The sequence below is a fragment of the Spermophilus citellus genome, assembly GCF_964194105.1.
Source record: "Spermophilus citellus genome assembly, chromosome: 5".
NCBI lineage: Eukaryota > Metazoa > Chordata > Mammalia > Rodentia > Sciuridae > Spermophilus > Spermophilus citellus.
Window position 1 is genome coordinate 1,527,769 of NC_138186.1, and position 19,018 is coordinate 1,546,786.

The 19,018-nt window shown below is 43.5% G+C and overlaps 4 protein-coding genes across 4 annotated transcripts; 3 read left to right on the forward strand and 1 right to left on the reverse strand.

The window, feature by feature from the left end:
* Positions 1-2,377: 2,377 nt before the first annotated feature.
* LOC308649700 (histone H4) lies at positions 2,378-2,848 on the forward strand. Its single transcript, XM_081295447.1, has one exon. The coding sequence runs from the start codon at positions 2,450-2,452 to the stop codon at positions 2,759-2,761; it is 312 nt and encodes a 103-aa protein (XP_081151573.1). The 5' UTR covers positions 2,378-2,449; the 3' UTR covers positions 2,762-2,848.
* Positions 2,849-9,863: 7,015 nt separating this feature from the next.
* Positions 9,864-10,261, reverse strand: LOC308650204 (histone H2B type 1-C/E/F/G/I). Its single transcript, XM_081296208.1, has one exon. The coding sequence runs from the start codon at positions 10,253-10,255 to the stop codon at positions 9,875-9,877; it is 381 nt and encodes a 126-aa protein (XP_081152334.1). The 5' UTR covers positions 10,256-10,261; the 3' UTR covers positions 9,864-9,874.
* Positions 10,262-10,463: 202 nt separating this feature from the next.
* LOC308649976 (histone H2A type 1-H-like) lies at positions 10,464-11,111 on the forward strand. The gene has a single exon (XM_081295897.1). It carries the CDS (start codon positions 10,657-10,659, stop codon positions 11,047-11,049), a length of 393 nt encoding a protein of 130 aa, XP_081152023.1. The 5' UTR covers positions 10,464-10,656; the 3' UTR covers positions 11,050-11,111.
* Positions 11,112-12,017: 906 nt separating this feature from the next.
* Positions 12,018-12,501, forward strand: LOC308650520 (histone H3.1). The gene has a single exon (XM_081296534.1). It carries the CDS (start codon positions 12,067-12,069, stop codon positions 12,475-12,477), a length of 411 nt encoding a protein of 136 aa, XP_081152660.1. The 5' UTR covers positions 12,018-12,066; the 3' UTR covers positions 12,478-12,501.
* The last annotated feature ends 6,517 nt before the right edge of the window (positions 12,502-19,018 follow it).

Genomic DNA, 19,018 nt, shown 5'->3' on the forward strand with positions numbered 1-19,018 from the left:
ATCAGTTTGGGTCTATCAACAGCTGGAGAGAAGCACACAAGTGTGATTACTGACTGATAACAGAGGACAGGAAGCCTTCTCCAGCCTTCTGCCACCTGCATTTCCCCCAATTTTCCTGCATTCTATCCTTTGCTGTAATAAATCTTAATCTGTTAATCTGTTAATGCTGAGTTTTATAAGAGCCCCCCTCCCCCCCCAAAAAAAACCCCACACTTAACTAGTGAATGGCCATGAATGGACAATCACAAATTTTCCTTGTTTCCACTGCACTCAACACATTAACCTTTTAAAGAAGTGATGTTATTGTGACCCAAAGCTCAGTTCCTGCTCCCAATGCTAATCAATGCCAATTTAATAATGAGAACACAGTTTTGAGAAAAAGAAGTTTTATTGCTTTGCTAGCAAAGGAGAAACACAGGGGACTCCTCTTCCAAAGGCTATGACTCTCCTTATCAGGAGGGACCTTATCAGGAGGGACCTCTTCAAGGGTATATTCCAGGTATGTTCTGATGGGACCAGGGGGCCCTGGTTAGGATTCACTTTTTAATTTGGGAAGTAATTACTTACCAGATCCTCAGCAGGCATCACCTTCCTGTAGTGCGTGTGTTCAAGGGCAGTTAACTAGGGGAAGAAAAGATTATAGTCTCCCTAATCTTGTTAGGGAGGGGAAGAGGAGAGGAGAGAGAAAAAAACATTAAAAAAAAAAAAAAAAAGCCTAGAGCAATGAGGGCTGCAGAAGGTGAAGGGGGCCACTGTTACATTATAATAAAAATATTTCCTTCTTTAAAAATAGTTGTAGGCTATAGGCTACTTCACGTCTTTTTCTCCTTAGCTTCTAGTACAGTATCTGACACATAAATATCTGAACAAGAATCCTTTCAGAGAGAAAAATAAAACAACACATGTGCTTAAAGAAAATAAGGGCAGATAATGGCTGTACAAGAAATATTAAAGGAAGAAAGATTAGAAACACATTTACCAATATTTACAAAGAAGAAAAAAAAAGACATTTACCAGTGGCAGGGGCAGAAGGGTTTTCTGAGGACGAGTTCAAAGGTAGCTATCCAAAGTCCACACCTGTTGCAAACTACTACTCACTTACTCACAAGGGTAGGAGTCTGGTAGTTGCAAAGACTCTGCAGAGTGACTCTTGGTGAATTTACAGTCTATCATCAACCTAACCACTCGGCAAGAAAGGCTTTCTAATTATTTATCAAAACAAATCAAACAAACAAACAAACCAAAAACCAAAACCAAAACCCTAACTAACCACACAAAACTACATTCCTGTGTTCCTACCCCGTCCTGGTCCTTGGCATTCAGTGTATTTCAACATTTTCCCCCTCTTCGGAGGCAACAAAGAATTGTCATGGCACGGCCATTTTGGCAGCTGGAAGAAATCTGATTTATTATGAGAGGACACTTGGGTGTCCATGAAAATGTTCTGTTTATCTGCAAAGATTGCAAAATAGTTCAAATTTATTTCCTGAGAGATGTTCTTAATTTCAGGACAGTTTTTCCTCTCTAAAAATCTAGATTCATTTTCCTTAGTTATTGTGAAACTAGTCTAGAAGATTTTTATATTAGGAAAGAAAGAAAAACACAGATAGCAGAGGATGGTTTCGATCCATCGACCTCTGGGTTATGGGCCCAGCACGCTTCCGCTGCGCCACTCTGCTGTGCGCCAGCGGTGTCTTCAACAATATCTTAAGGCTGTGTACAAGCTATATGTTCAGCCCACCTACAATTAAACCGACTTGAGAGAAATCGCCTTTGGATCATAGGATGCAAATTGTTTGGAATAGTGCTGCTTACAGAATCAAAGACAAAACTAGGAGAAGAGAAACGCAGACACTTGCACACTGGTGAGTTACTGGGTGCAGACGCAAAGGGCGGTCAGACTTTAATAACCAGGGGGAGCAGGGTAGGTCGGGAATGGAACCCGGGACTCCCGAGGGCATTATGCCGCGAGTCAGTAACCGGCCGTGTCTCTGCCTTCGGGGGAGACACTTTTGTTCAGGTTTTCTTTGGCGTGGCGATGCAGCCAATCAAGCGTGTTTCCTTTCTCTCCAGTGAGGAGCGGTAACGGGGACAAAGGTGGCTTCCGCATTCCAGAGACTGCAGTTCTGGTCCTGTGGTGAAAGTTCCTGCGCAGCTGTTCTAAAGCACACGATAACCACTAAATGCGGTGTATATTTTTTTGGTTTGGCGTAGTTGTTGAAACGTCGGAAAACTCCCCTTTGGGGACAAAGAGCCCGCCTGAAAGACCTGCGTAGAGAGCATGCTCCGGCGGCGGCCCCGGATGTTAGTGACGTCATCTGGGCTGAGCGCTGAAAGGCGGGGCGAAAGGCCCCGCGTCTTCAGTCTTCAATCAGGTCCGAAATCCGTGCATATAAGGGAATTGCTTCTCTGCTTTCACGCTTTTGGGACACTTCCTTAGCGCTTAACCATGTCTGGTCGTGGCAAAGGAGGTAAAGGCCTGGGCAAAGGCGGCGCCAAGCGCCACCGCAAGGTGCTGCGCGACAACATCCAGGGCATCACCAAGCCCGCCATCCGCCGCCTGGCCCGCCGTGGCGGCGTCAAGCGCATCTCCGGGCTCATCTACGAGGAGACCCGCGGCGTGCTCAAGGTGTTCCTGGAGAACGTGATCCGCGACGCCGTCACCTACACGGAGCACGCCAAGCGCAAGACGGTCACGGCCATGGACGTGGTCTACGCGCTCAAGCGCCAGGGCCGCACCCTCTACGGCTTCGGGGGCTGAGCGTCCTGGTGCCGCCATCGCTTAACTTATCAACCAAAGGCCCTTTTCAGGGCCGCCCACAGCTCTCTTTAAAAGGGCTCTTTCTCTCTTCCATATTTATGTTGCGCGTTGGGTTTCATTTCGTCCTTTGTCACGGCACGTCGCGTTCTGTTGTAACCCGTATGAGCTGATCTAGGGCTGTGTGTGGCTTTGGCGGTTCTCTGTTGTGCAGGAGGTCAGTGGAGCTGCCCCCACACGGTCTCCGCAGTGGAGCCGGCGTCTGGAGGCTGCCTGCCCTGCCTCCTGGTGCACAGTGTCCCTGGAGCGTCCTGTGCTGAACAGCGCTGGGTGCTCACAGCCATGTGTAGGTGCAGGCCAGCAATCGGCTTGGAGTTTTAGTGTGGCTTACTAGAAGGAGGAGCGCTAAGACTACGACGTGGATAGGACGTTAATGAGCAAACGCAAACATCCTTATTTACAGAAATGAGGGTATGCAGGCATCGGTGGACTTGTTAGGTGCACTATTTAATTCCCATACTCTCCTACTAACTAGTTTAAACCAAAGTCTCAGGGTCTATATTTAGTTTACGTAGAAAATATCCTAAATAATGTTTTTGGCTCTTAAACCGTCCTTCGGCGTTCCTGTTTTTTTTTTTTTTTTTTTGGTTAGATATTGATTTGCGATTAGTCCCTCAGATGTTCCATTAGTTTGACATTTCTGGTGGAAGTGCTTTGCAAAATGTTTTACTTCGCTTATTTATGTGAAGTAGAAGCGATTTGCTTGAAATTTGTACATCGCATGAGGGCCACATGATGTTTGGTTTAACCAAATGCAAGTTGATATATAAATGCTTGGCATAAGGTGATAGTTTGTTGTAGAATAAGGCCTTTCTTCCCTTATGATAGCAAGCGATCTGTAAGGTGCTACTTTTATATCAGAAAAGCTAACAAAGGCATTTTGAATATCATCTTTTTATAAGATGGATTCTTGCTTGTCAATATGAATCTCTTTATTGGAGCAAAGGCATTGGTTTGAGGAGAAACCTCCATAAGGATGTCGTAGCACTTTTATTTTCTATGGTCTGATATTTATAGCAGTGGGTGGAAATGAGTAAAAATAATATTCTTATGTTCATTTATGGAGTTTATTGGGTGTGGGTGTGTAAGCAAATACAAGTGTGTAAGATGGTGTTAAGTGCTATGAGATTACTGAAGCAGAGAAAGGCACAGTGTGTGAAGGAGAAGGTACTATTTAGATGATAGCGTCATAGAAAGTCCATTGACAAATGGAAAGGAGAAAAGACAATGGGAAAATGAAGCAGTGTTCCAAGTAGGACTGCCTGGGGTGCAGGAGAAGGAGGCAAGGTCTGGGAAGCAAATGGAAGTGAGTAGTTCCTATCTGGCCTCCTAGGCTGGTGTGTAACCGCTTTCATTTTTACATTGAATGAGGCGGAGACCACTGAACAATTTTGAGCAGACAACTGACAAAATCTGATTTACTTCAAAATGATCTGTCTGCATGTCTGGGGAATTGCCTGATAGGACGAGGGTAGAAGCCAGGAGACAGGCTATTGCAACAAGTCAGAGGAGATGACAGTGGCTTGGGCTTCAGTGTTAGTGGTTGAGGCTGTAAAAAGTGGTAGATTTCAGATATTTTTATCCACACTTCCACCCCCACCCTGAGCTACTGATATAGGGGACTAGAGAAAGATTTACCATAATTCCAATGATTTATAGCCATAGCAACAAGGATGGAGATACCAGTTACTAAAATGGGAAGAGTAAGGAAGAAACACGTTTCAGAGAGAATTAGTCTTTTTTGTATATTCAGAGTTTGAAAAGTTGTTAATATCTAAGAGGAAGATATGAAATGGGCAGTTGATGTAAGAGTCTGGAGTTTAGGGTAAAGGTCTGAGTTGGAAACGTAATTGACATGAAAACAGAGAAACTACATGATCAGATGCAACTTATTAGGAAAGAAGGTTGATAATGAAGAGCAGCAATTCAAGGGCTGAGCCCTGGTTCAAATGAATGAGCTCTGTTTGTGATATGTGGATTCCTAACTGATGGTTCTACAGGTGCTTCCTCAATCGATTCTCTTTTTCTCCTGTAGCTTCTTCTGTAGAATATGTATTATCACCACTTTATAGATGTGGAAGAATACCCTTAAGTTATAAATATAGGCAATGAAATTGAAAAATTTACTCAACCTTTTAAAGCCATGGGGTTATTAGTATGAGGATCCAGTGATATACATGCACGCCTTTTCCAAAGTGCACCTCTTTCCCCACATATTTTGCAAACAACTCCAGGGAGTTATTGGGCTTCCTGAAACCCATTTGTGAAACTCAGCTCAAGAGTCCTATATCTAATGCCTTTTCTCCTAGCTTTACTAATCCTTGTGGCTCTGTGAACATGGATCTTGAGAATGAAAATCTGGTTCTGTTGAACTGATGTTTACTTGTTGCTATCGAAATATCATCTGCATGTTGATTTGGAAATTAAATCACAGCCCCCAGATTTCCCTTGAACTCCAGTCTCAGAAACCATACTACTTTTTTGACATCTGTGCCTGAAGTCCATCAATAGCCACTTCCAACTTAACAGTCCTCAGACAGCATTTCTGACATGACCGCTTGCAGAGTAGCTCCTCTTGGATTTGGTGAGTGGTGATTCTCACCTGTCAGCTAGAGTCATATCATTTTTTTTTTTTTTTGTCTTTTCAAACTCTGTATCCAGTTCATCAGCAAGTACTAAAAACTCTATTTTAAAAATACAAATGGAATCCAACCGTTTCCCATTCTGATTGCTGTGGCCTGGTCCAGCCAGCCCCACTGTCCCTTCTCATCCCTTCTCACTTATGATTGCAGAACCCTCACCTCCTGGGCCTGCTTTTGCTTACTCCCCCAGAGCAGCCAGATGGATTGCAATAAAGGGCAAGTCAGACCAGGTTGCCTCTCCACTGAAAAACTTCCAGGGACTCTCCTTCCAGCGTAAAACCCTAAGTCCTTTCATTGGTCCACAAAGGTCTTGTTGCTCATGTGGCCACAGATCCCAATTCCTTTCCCAACTTCATAGCCCCTGGAGCTCTCTTGAAGTAATGTCTCTGTTTCAGGGACTGTGCACCGATAGTCCCCTCTATGAGGGCCTCCATGCCAGATCTCTGAATGTGTTACTCCCTTACTTCCTTCAGGTTTGTATTTAAATATCCTGTGGATGAGGCTGTCTGTGACCATGCTGTTTTAGCACTGCAATTTCTATATCTGTCTTCACTTCCTGTTTTCTTCTTCCTTGCAGTTGAGGAGCCTACAGTCTACCAGGAAAGAAAAGCATAACCCTATGGAAGGCAAAGCAGGGGTGGGATACCATAGAGGATGTCAGCAGAATGTAATTCAAGTCACTTTTCCTTTTTCTGGCAGAAAGGGATGGTAATTCATGAAGAATCTTTTAAAAGCGAGGTGGGCTGTATGCCTATAATTTCGGTGACTCGGGAGCGAGTGCAGGAGGCTGAGGCAGCAGGATCACAGGTTTGAGGCTAGCCTGGGTAACATAAGGAAATCCTGTCTCAAAAAAAAAAAAAAAAAAAGGGATGGGGATGGAGCTTTCTTTTTTATCAAAGGGGGTGGGGCGGGAAGACACAGTAGGTGATTGATTAAAAAAATTCTTTAAAACAAGTCTATCTTAGCAATTTTTGCAAAGTTCAAGTGTGATTTTCTTATACCCAAATTTCAGTACTAGCAATATTTCATAAATCATGGAGATTCTGACGTTTTGTAGAAGGGAGTTGACTTTTCCACTAATATACTTGTTTGTTCTTATTCACAATTATATTTCTACAAACAAACACAAGAGAGTATTAAACACAGACAGGTTGTAAAGGATAATATGATGACCATATTTGAATCCAGTTGCCAGATAGGAATAACATTATACCGACCGACGGCTGCTTTGACCTCATCTCATCTTTCTGCTACCCATCAGAGGTAACCACAGCTCAGAATTTTGTATTTCCACCTTTTTTTTTGCCTTAAAAATTCCTGTTTGGCCCTTATATTCATACTACACAAAGTTTTGCTTAACTTTCTCATTTGTTCCTCTTCAACTTTAATGGAGCATTAGTTTACAAATAAGAACATATGCTTAGCATGACAGAGCTATGTGGTTTAAAAATTCTCATTCTGTTTTTTCCTATTGTGCTAGACACTTTACTTTTCCTTAATTTAAAAATGTCGTTCATTTTTGCTTATTAAGATATAGCATAATACTTGGTACAGAATTGTTACTCAATAATTATTTAAATATATTACTTTTCTTTTTAAAATAGGACAGAGACTTTGGAGAGGAAAAGATCTGAGGTAGAACTTACTGTCTGTTGAACACACAAATGGGAATTGTGGAGAGCGTCAAATGGAGAATGTTCTCTGCAGAGCAGTTAATCTTTTTACCCAGAAGAATGTAACAGTACTATTCACATTTTGGCATGGATCCTTCTAATACAGCCTCTCTTTCCCAACTATATTATGTGTGTGAATATATTATAATTGAGAAGACACTGTTTTGGCAATTGTCCTTATCCTCACACTACCCCACAAACATTTTCTATTTATTTTTGTCACAATGTTTTTAATGGTTGTTGCATACTATTTCACTATGGACAAAACCTATTTTTAGCCAAACTCTCAAACAATCATATTTCTGTTTTTTGGGCAAAATTAAGCAGAAGCATAGAGCATGTTTAAAAAATTAGAAGATAAGTAGGATTTTATATATTATTAACTATAGGCACAAAAGGAAAGGGAATATTTTAAAATGAAGACAAGATTTCAAACTTGGATGTGTATATAGAGCTGAGGCAGAGCATAATGAGATCACTCTTGAGTACTATTAAGAAGCATTATCACTCTGTTTTTTTTTTTTTTTTTTTTTTTAACCCAGGGCGCTTTCCCATTGAGCCACATCCCCAGCTTTTTTTATTTTTATTTTTTATTTTGAGACAGGGTCTTGCTAAGTTGCTTAGGACCATGCTAAGTTTCTGAGACTAGCTTTGAATTTTCAATCTTCCTCCCTGAGCCTCAGAGCCCCTATATGCCCAGCATTACTACAGTTCTTGTTATGGGTTGAATTGTATCTGTTCCAAATTCATATATTGAAGTTTTTAACATCTGAAAATATGACTCTATTTGGAGATAAAGATGCAAAATGAGGTTATTGGGGTGGGCCTAATCCAATCTGACTGGTGAAGAGATTAAGACACATACACACAGAGGAAGACCTCCTAAAGACAAAAGATAGCCATCTACAAGCCAAGAAGAGAGACTACAGAAAAAAAACTGTTTACAAGTTTGATCTTAGACTTTACCTCCAGGATTGTGAGGGCATTTGTTTAAGCCACACATCCTGTACTTTGCTATTTCTAGTGAACTAGAATCCTTCTTAAACATTTTCATTTTGTTTTTTTTCTGGATGTTTTCAGTGTTCTGCCTGTTTTTCTACTGAGAAAAACAAGCACACAGAACACAGAGCCACCCATAGGATGTTGTACAGAGGAAACTATTTTTTCCTTCTACCCATCTTGGGTTCCTTGACTGGGGTCCTGTAAGAAGGACAAACAAGAGAAACACATGCACATTCATTTAAGTTTTACATGACATGAGAGCCTTCTTAAGGAAAGAGAGACCTGAAGAAGCTGTTAAAGCTGTTTTCATGCTGGGGTTGATAAAGTGGACAATCTTGGAGAAGTGTAGCAGGACAAAGAAAATATGAACTAATGTTAAACTAGGGGAAAACTAGCAAGGCCTGTTGAGTCCTGCTGGGGTTTGTAAGTCTCACAGGAATCTTAGGATGACCTGCTTTAGAGGAGAAGGCTGGGACACGGTCAGAGACTGTCCTAAGCATGCTGTTTCTCAAATTCTTTCATCTGAAAACAGTGTTCCAGGGTTCCACAATTTGTGGTAGTATATTCTTAACTCCATCTATCTATCTATCTATCTATCTATCTATCTATCTATCTATCTATACTATTGAGGGTAAATGGGAGATAGTGACTTTTTTGAGTCCTCTTTGATTATTACCATGGGAAGGACAGAAAGACAGCAGCTACTTGAAAAAGCCTAAACATGATGTTACTTCTACTTTAAGGGTGAGGTGTTCTAGTGTTCCTCAGAATTCTAGGCACAGGTATTCGCCCATTTTCTCTCAAGTGACCACTGTCAGGGGCAGGGTGAGTTCAGATAAGCTAGGCCTCCTCAGGCAGTGGTTCTGTTCCAATTAAAGCATATACTTGTTAAGCTGAAGAAGTCCATCTAACAAACAGGTATACGAGGTTTGTGGGAATAAGAGGGAGGGAAGTATATAAATGGGAGGAAGCATATACAGTGAGTTCATGAATTGAGGAGTAGGCATGGGGAGACCAAAAATAGATAAACAGACAAATAGAACAAAAATTAAAAAGCAATTCTTACAAGAGTTTCCACATTTCTATCCTTAAGCAATCTGGACCTATCTTTTTTTTTTGGTACTGGGGATGGAAAGGATCTATCTTTTTAAGATGAACTTAAACTGAATTCCCAAGAAGGGTCCTATTAGGATAAACAGCCCACAGAAGCTCCTTTTTGTCATTCAGATCTTACCAATGAGGGTCGTTTTGCAATTAGCCAATCAGACCTAACCCTTCAGCCTATTTACAACCCTTATTTGCATAGAGGACCGGAGTGGGAACTTGAGCGGGAAGTGTTTGTCCCTTCCCTTTGTTCTTCTAAAGGGCTCGGCTAAAGAACCCCACACGAATGTGAAGACCTTGAAACCTACTTCTCTTAATACGCAATCTAAGGGAATTTAAGGTTAGGAAGAACCGGAAGAGTCCTTGGAGCCACAGAAGCCTCTGGACCTACCCATTATTATGCATACATTCACTATTCCGCAAACCGGTGTCAAACTTGGAAAACTGTTGCTCTACGAAGTAACGTTGACACTAAAAGCTTTACACTTTGCTCTTAATTGATAAATAGATTAAAACCAGTATCATGTATTGTTCTAACCATTTTCTGTCATCGTGTTGAGTTGCAGTTCTCCCATGAAAATGTGGGTGGCTCTGAAAAGAGCCTTTGGGTTTAATGAACGCATTCGCAGGACTGTTTACTTGGAGCTGGTGTACTTGGTGACCGCCTTGGTGCCCTCCGACACGGCGTGCTTGGCCAGCTCCCCGGGCAGCAGCAGGCGCACCGCCGTCTGGATCTCCCGGGACGTGATGGTCGAGCGCTTGTTGTAGTGCGCCAGGCGCGAGGCCTCGCCCGCGATGCGCTCGAAGATGTCGTTCACGAACGAGTTCATGATGCCCATGGCCTTGGACGAGATGCCGGTGTCGGGGTGCACCTGCTTGAGCACCTTGTACACGTAGACCGAGTAGCTCTCCTTGCGGCTGCGCTTGCGCTTCTTGCCGTCCTTCTTCTGCGCCTTGGTCACCGCCTTCTTGGAGCCCTTCTTCGGGGCGGGAGCGGACTTCGCTGGCTCAGGCATAGCTGAACACCACTATCAGGATCCAAGATAGAGAAAATGTGACCACAAGCTCAAAACACTCTTAATATTTGCTTGCTTCTATGCAAATTAAGGATTGCAGAATGGCTCCTTCTCATTGGCTGTTTTAGAATCTTAACCTCTGATAGGCCATTTTTGAAATCTAGCTCTTATTGGTTCTTTCCGTAGCACCACCTTACTTTGAACTTTCAACTACAAACATTCCATGTAAATTAGAGGTGTTCTTTTTTTTTTTTTACCATCTGCCTTTTAATTGGCTGAAACTTGTCTTCAGCTCATGGCATAGGCTACTTTGCAAAACGCCCAGAGAGTATTAAAGGGTAGCTGCTTGAGCACTTGCACACCGTTTTTCTGGTAACTCTCATTCTCGTTCCTCTTCTAACATGTCTGGACGCGGCAAACAAGGCGGCAAGGCGCGTGCCAAGGCCAAGACGCGCTCTTCCCGGGCGGGCCTGCAGTTCCCCGTGGGCAGAGTCCACCGCCTTCTGCGCAAGGGCAACTATGCCGAGCGGGTCGGGGCGGGCGCGCCCGTCTACCTGGCTGCGGTGCTGGAGTACCTGACCGCCGAGATCCTGGAGCTGGCTGGCAACGCGGCCCGCGACAACAAGAAGACGCGTATCATCCCGCGTCACCTGCAGCTGGCCATCCGCAACGACGAGGAGCTCAACAAGCTGCTGGGCCGTGTGACCATCGCTCAGGGCGGTGTCCTGCCCAACATCCAGGCAGTGCTGCTGCCCAAGAAGACCGAGAGCCACCATAAGGCTAAAGCCAAGTGAAGCAACCAAAGTCTGTGTGTAGCTACCTAAGACCCAAAGGCTCTTTTCAGAGCCATCCACATTTTCACTTAAAGAGCTTTGTAACAGGCTTTATCTAGTTTCCCTAGCATAGTAGGTAAACTTTATCTGACCAGAACCCTTAAGGTCACTCGCTATACCCGTGGCTGAAATATGAGACGCCCTGAAAGCTGTGAGGAAGGAAAATGAAAAAAGCTAATAGTTGCTTTCAATTAAAGACTGGGCATGCAAATTACGGCCCAATTTTCCGCAATCGAGGGTTGGATCAGATCACAGCTTCCGTTGTCCTTTATTGTTAGACTATTTCTCTAGCAAAGGAAACCAAAAATAAATGAGATACGATTTTTTTGAGTTTGTGGAAAAGGTACCCGAGGAATATGCTGCCTGGACTGCTAAACACAGCGCAATGTAAGATTCTTGAAAAGTAAGCCCGAACCTTCACATTAACCTAGAGTATCCGGCAAAACTCCATTCCATTTGGGCTAGCTTTCGCATATCAGTTAACACTTGCCCAGTGACGTTGGGGCCAGGCATGTGTCCCAGGTACTCCATCCAGAAATCCTGTGTATATAAAGGTCAAAGCTTCCACAAGTTGAAACTAGGCGCGGGCAGTCGAGGTGCCAACCACCAAATACATCCGTTCTTAGAGCACTAGGAATCTAGTCCCACCACACACCAAACAAATGAGAAGTAGCATATTCCAAGACCTTCTAAGTGGTTCGTTAGGGACAGTACCGTTTCATGAGAGTGGAAATAGACATCTAGGAAATTAACTCCCTGGGTCTCAGACAAAGGATGAGGAATTGGCAGGAGAAGTAATTCATCCAATCAGAGCCTTCAGCAATTTACCAATCACTTTGTTGATTTCGTAGCCAATGGCTTTATTGCGCGCGAGTTTTGAAAACCAGGGAGACCAATCAGAATGTTTCTGAGTCTATATAACGATAATCTCTTCTGGCACAACTTCTAAACGTTTGCTGTTTTCTCTCCTTCTCTGGCATGGCCCGTACAAAGCAGACCGCGCGTAAGTCCACCGGCGGCAAGGCGCCGCGCAAGCAGCTGGCCACCAAGGCCGCCCGTAAGAGCGCCCCGGCCACCGGCGGCGTCAAGAAGCCCCACCGCTACCGGCCCGGCACCGTGGCGCTGCGCGAGATCCGCCGCTACCAGAAGTCCACCGAGCTGCTGATCCGCAAGCTGCCTTTCCAGCGGCTGGTCCGCGAGATCGCGCAGGACTTCAAGACCGACCTGCGCTTCCAGAGCTCGGCCGTCATGGCGCTGCAGGAGGCCTGCGAGGCCTACCTGGTGGGGCTGTTCGAGGACACCAACCTGTGCGCCATCCACGCCAAGCGCGTCACCATCATGCCCAAAGATATCCAGCTGGCCCGCCGCATCCGCGGGGAGAGGGCGTAAAGCTCCCTTCCCTTGGCTTTGCCTTTACCTAGCAAACGCAAAGGCTCTTCTAAGAGCCACCCACTTTGCTGAAACAGCTGTAATTACTTTGGCTAGTTGATGTTGGAAGGTATGAATACCATAAGTTTCTTAGGATGTCGTATCACCCTTTGCTTGGTGTGTTCCTATTTTCATAGGTGCGGATTACGTTAACTCCGAAGCTTGGGAATTATGTGTTCAATTACTGAGCTATATCCCCAGACCTTTTTTTGTTTCTACTTTGAAACTGTCTCCAAGTTACTGAGGGCCTGTTTAAATTGCTGAGGCTGGCCTTTGAGATCCCCATACCTCAGCCTTTGGAGTTGCTGGGATTACAGGTGTGGGTCCCTGCAGTGGACTAGTATCTGCTTCTTTTCCTTTAACAATCATGTTTGGGAATGGCATATTCTGGTCTTTACAGAGGCCATTGGAAGGGATCTAACTTTTGCTGTAGATGAGATGCACAGCACTGAGAGGAGTAGAGCACAAGAGTCTCTGTATTTCTCTCATTTAAGCAGCTTCTTCATTTTTAGTCTCAATTGTGCTCCACTGTGAAAAGTAGGACTTGGTTTCTTTTTTTTTTTTTTGGATCTTTTAGATGAAAGCTGATCTGGAGCTTTTTTACAGTAGGAGACAGAATGTGCCGTTCTAAAAATGTTCCTTTGTCACAAGGATTGTGGATCTGAAGGTAATTAAGCAGGAGCAGATGAAGATAATTCTGCTTGGTCCTTTTCCTCTTGTGTTGGCTGGCACTTCTCTAAAAATTTACTATTCTTTTTTGAAGGTGCTCTGTAAGTCTGAATTCAAAGCCACTTCTTTTAAAAACTACTATCTCTCTGGGTGTCCTCGATGTGAAGCCAGAATTAGGCAGTTAGTACAGATAGGTAAATTGAGTCAGGCCAATCTTGAGTGAGACCCAGCAAGTTGGAGGCTGTCCCCTGAGGGACTGAAACGTTAACTCCTTCAGAGCCCTTCTACCACCTTTATCAAGAACCTGTCCCTGCTCCAACCTGTTGCTAAGGTAACCTGTCCCAGGTGTTGCCCCTCTCTACAGGGAGCTAATTGTTAATTAATGTGTCCTGGGCTGCTCCACCCTGCCCTTTCCCCTTCAGCCCACCTGTTTCCTACTTTTTGTCCATCCCACCGAGCATTCCTGGGCCTAGACACCTTCAGGAAGGAGAAAGGTAAGGGGGAAAGGCAGGAGAACAGAGGAAGCCTGGGACATATAAAAAGGGAAGAACACCTGGATTCTTGGGATACCAGGACACCGCCTATGGCCCCTTCTCCCTCCCAGGAGAAGTGTATGTGACCTATTTTAAATAAGCTCTGCTTTCTATGCTTGCTTTCCTAATGTTCAGACTTCAACATGTGAGGGAGCAGAACCCCGATAACCAGCAGCATCTGGTTATACATTTTCACATGTATATCTGTGAAACATGTAGATTAGTCTTCTGAAGTTTTCTCTTGGTAATCTCTTCTTATGGCATCTAAGTATTTGAGAGTTAAGGAAAGCATTATTTTTTCTTCCCTAAAATACAGGGAGACAGCAAAAGTCTATAAGAGTTAGTGTTGGGTTGAGTTTAAAACCTACTGATAGTACTTCTGCTTACCAGCTTTATGGCCACAGGCAAATTGGCTGGCCCTGGTAAGACACTAGATTTATAAGGATTGCGCATCACAATGACTTTAAGGACCAGGTAAGCCTTCATTGTATAGGGACAGTGGTGATGGAAGAAAAGTGGTGCAGGACAGATCAAACATGTACCTGGGATAAGAAGTGGGTTTATTGTCAGGAGCCTGACAAAGGGGCTCTGCACAAAGAGAGACAGCAGCAGTGACTCTCCTTTGAATGTTACCTTTTATAGGCAGGAACCACAGCCGGGGCAAGGGGCGAGTTTAGTCTTGATTGACATAATAAGAATCTCCTGATCTCGTGGAAGGCAAGTTTGTTTCTTGTGAACAGAGACAAGCAGTTTTCCTATCTCAGAGGAAACTGGCAGGTCTCTTTATCTTAAGGAGAGAACAGGGAAACCAGTATGTTCCCATCTCAGGGGCTGGTAACTTGTCTCCTATCTCTCAATGAGAGAACAGGGAGAGACTGGCACCTCTCCAGGCTGGTAGGTTTTGTCTTGGGCTAGTTTCTATTTCTTGGGAATAAGAACAGTATTCATAAAGTGGGGTTGGGGGAAAGGAAGGTGGCTGCAATTATGCTAACAGTGAGCAATCCAGCTCTGTTTCCCTGGGTCTCAGTAACTAAAAGATCTCGTTGAATCCAAGGTAGATAGATCCCTGTTTATCACCTATAATTTCTGTGTAGCTCTCTGTTTGCTCGGTCTATTTGCTCGATACCAGTGTTGACAGCTTCCTTTTACATTGTCCAAGTGGTCAAGAATTCATGATTTAACCAGTCCAAGGTTCTGTAATTTAGTGCCTACTGGAGGATTTCATAAGGAACATTTTGTTTAATCTGCATAGTATCTCTATGGGTTGGAGGTCATTAGACTAATTGCAAGGATGAAGAAAGAGGTATGTTGGGCTCAAGGGCCTCACACAGGAACTCATTTGGATGATTAAGTCCTGGCCTTTATTTCAAGGCTAAGAAAGATGGACATTATGTTCTGCATATTTTTATTTTCCTTAATTAATCCATGCACTCAACAAAGACCTGGTATACCACTGATCCATTGTAAGGGATCTGACTGTTTTTGCTGTAGATGAGATGCAGGGCACTGAGAGGAGTTAAGTTCAAGAGTCTCTGTTTGTCTCTCATTTAAGCAGCTGCATTATTTTTAGTCACAATTGTGCTCCAGTGTGAAAAGTAGGACTCAGTTTTCTTTCATTTTGTGTTTCTCAGATCTTGAAAATACCCCTAGACAGCGAAACTTTTTGACTACTGACTCTGTGCTCTGCATTGTTCTAGGTGCTAGAGATATGAACATGGGTGATGTCCCCTCTGTGTGGGGTATTCTCAATATTGTGGGAGACAGAAAGTAGACTTCCTCCACAAAAAATGTGTGTGTGTGTGTGTGTGTGTGTGTGTGTGTTAGTAGGGAAAAAAAAAAGATGAAGAATGCATACAAAAGAACAGCCCACTGGGGCTGGGGATGTGGCTCAAGCGGTAGCCCGCTCGCCTGGCATGCGTGCGGCCTGGGTTCGATCCTCAGCACCACATACCAACAAAGATGTTGTGTCCGCCGAGAACTAAAAAATAAATATTAAAAAATTCTCTCTTTCTCTCTCTCTCCTCTCTCACTCTCAAAAAAAAAAAAAAATTAGAATGATTAGAATGAAGAACAGCCCACTGGGAAAAATGCAGAGAAAAGGCCACACTAACTACAAAGGAGGCTAGGAAATGAGACCCACTGTGGAACAGTGAGGAAGAAGGAGATTAACAGCTAGTGAGCCCATATGTCTGAAGGTTTACAGAGTTCAAGTGGAACTCAGGATCAAGAGTTAGTGTCATATGTCTGTCATTTAAGTATTATCTCTTGCTCTAAATTCCTTTCCAGATTTCCAAAAACCTTGTTTTCTACAATCTGTATGACAAAAGCTCTGTTCTTTCTTGATAGTAGTAGTAAGAGCTGTGAAATAGAAGTAAAGAGTCTGTCGGGCCCAACTCTAAATGAGCTTGAACAAGTCAAATCATCACTATGAACATTACTGTATTATCTTACTTAGCGAATGAAGAAACAAACTGTATGATTCTGCATGCCTAAGGCCACCTAGTGGAAAATGATGACATGCGTTTCAACTTGGGCAGCCGACTTTAAAACTCTGCGATTTTAAGTATGTTCCATTGCTTTCCTATAGTTGTATTCATTATTAGTTTCCTGATGGGACAATGTTTCATGTTATAGATAACGGGGACCAAATCTGGTTCACCTTTGTGGTATGACTGATAGATGTAGTTGAGTGAGGTGGGCAATTCAGAAGGATAACTTTGAGGGACATGGAAGAGTATCTTGAAATGAGAGAGCTGAGTGTTTAGAGCCATAAGCAAGGCTGCATATTATGGGGGGATTGTCAGTGTGGTCAGGGTTCTCTGGAGGAACAGAACTGATAGGAAACTCCCCCTACTCCCCAGATTTATTAGAGTGGCTCACACTATCAGAGGCTGGATAGTCTCATAATTGCTGTCTATAGGCCAAAAATTGTGGAAACCAGTAGCTGCTCTATACAAGAAGCTGGAGCCTTAGAACAAGAGGGACAAAAGATGCAGCCCCAGTCTGAGGCTAAATACCTGGAAACTCCCTAGAGAATTGCTGAGGCAGTCCATGTGAAAGGTGGAAGAAGCTGGATTTGATTGTCCTTAGTCAATGGCCGCTGCAAGCCAAACCTGCCTACGGGTGCTGGCGGGCTTCCTCCTCCTTCCATATGTTCCATCTGGGCCCCCAGAGTACTGGATGGTACTGCCCTTAGTTTGCTGTTCCACATACCAAAGGTGTCTGGAAACCCTCACAGACACACTCAGAAGTGCTTCACTAATTTCCTAGGCATCTCTCAGTTCAGTTAGGTAGATAATCAAAATTGGCCATAACAAGTCCAACTGTTGTCACCTGCATATAGCCAAAAATACATTAATTCCTTCCACAGAATAGAGGGAAAGGTTTTTTTTTTTTTTTTTTTTTTTTTTTTGAGTGATTACACTTTTCTTGACATCCAATAACTTATAGAATAAAGTACTGACAATAAATATCATGTTTGGGCTGGGGATATGGCTCAAGCGGTAATGCGCTTGCCTGGCATGCGCTGGGCTCGGTTTGATCCTCAGCACCACATAAAAATAAAATAAAGATGTTGTGTCCACTGAAAACTAAAAAAATAAATATTAAAAAAATTATCCCTCTCTCTCAAAAACTAAATATCATGTTACATGACAAAAGAAAAAGAAAAGAACTCAAAGATATCTGTTCAACATATTTGTAGATATGCACAAACATATGCCTAACAAAATAGGAGATACTCTTTATAATATCATTTGTTCAGCTGTCATGTTGTAGCTGTTATTTGTAGTCACCTTATTTGCTACCCATTCTACCTTCAGCAAGCACTACAGCAGGTCTTGGTTCTTTACCTGGAGTGAGTGGTGACCCACAGCTGCATTCCTGAAGGGTCTGGGCCATTTCTCAGTCTGCCTGGTTTGGGTTGTTGTAGTTTCCCTTTGACCTTTATATCAGGATACGGTAATTCCAAGAGACATCCTAAGGGATCTCTGGCATTTAAGGCATACTCTAATTTACCTCAATTGTTGGAATAAAAGTCCAAATTCCCCATGGTAATCTGTATCAGTCACCCCTGCCAACACCATAACTCCGTTCTTGGCCTGTTGCTCAGGAAGTATTGACTTTCAGGTTGATGGGATATTGCTGTTGTGCTCTTGCTAGAAGTATTCCCCCTTCTGGAGCTAAGACTACTAAGCCAGCAGAGCATAAGGATATAAGGACAGGAAGCAAACATTTTGCTTAAGGGTCATAGTGAGCGGTACCATACTGGTTTCTATGCCCTAATCTCTGAATCCTAGAGAAACAGTACCATATATGGTGGATACTGTTTTAGAGCAGATGTAGTCTTCGGGAGAACCCTGCCCCAGCCCTGCAAGGTATGGCTGCCTGGCCTGGAGTTGTAACTGTGTCTTCCAAAGGCCATTCCACTGTTTTGTCAAACCAGTTGCTTCAGAATGATGAAGAACATGGAAAGACCAGTGAATGCAGGAACATGAGTCCATTGCCATACTTCTTTGTGAAGTGAGTTCCTCGGTCAGAAGCAAGGTTGAACATCTCCACAGTGGATAAGGCATTCTATAAGTCCACAAATGATAGTGTTTGCAGAAAAAGCAGATCCATACTCAGCCTAAGTGTCTATCCCAGTGCTGCTCTTCTTATGGAAATGGTTCAATGAAATCAACCTGCTACTAGGTCACTGGCTAATCACCCATAGGAGTGATTTCATATTAGGGGCTTAGTGTCGGTCTCTGCTGCAAGTAGTGGCCATGGCCAGGTCAGCTTTGATGAATGGAAGTACATGTGGCTGAACCCACCCATGCATAACCTCCATCCCTGCCACCATGGCCAATGTGTTCAAGAGTCCATTGGGCAATGACAGGGTGAGTGGGGAAAGAGGTTGACTGCTATACAGGCTGAGTCATTTTATCCACTTGATTATTAAATCGTCTTCCTCTGCTGATGTCACCTGTGGTGAACATTTACAAGGGACACAAAAGTCTTCACATCCTTCCCTCACATGAAAGAGATTTATCCATGTATCTCTTCCCCAAATGACTTTGTCACTTGTTTTCCAATTATGTTATTTCCAGTCCCTAACTGCTGTCTACAATCAATCAGTATATAGTTGCACATCTTGCCATTTTTCTTCCCAAGCAAAATGTACAACCAGGTGCCTTTTTCTTACAAGTCTCAGTCTGCTCATTCATATTAAAAATAGATTTGAGTTTTGTCTACATCTCACAAACTTCTTGCTTACCCACTTACACTTTTTATAACTTTCCTATTCAGTATAAATTGCT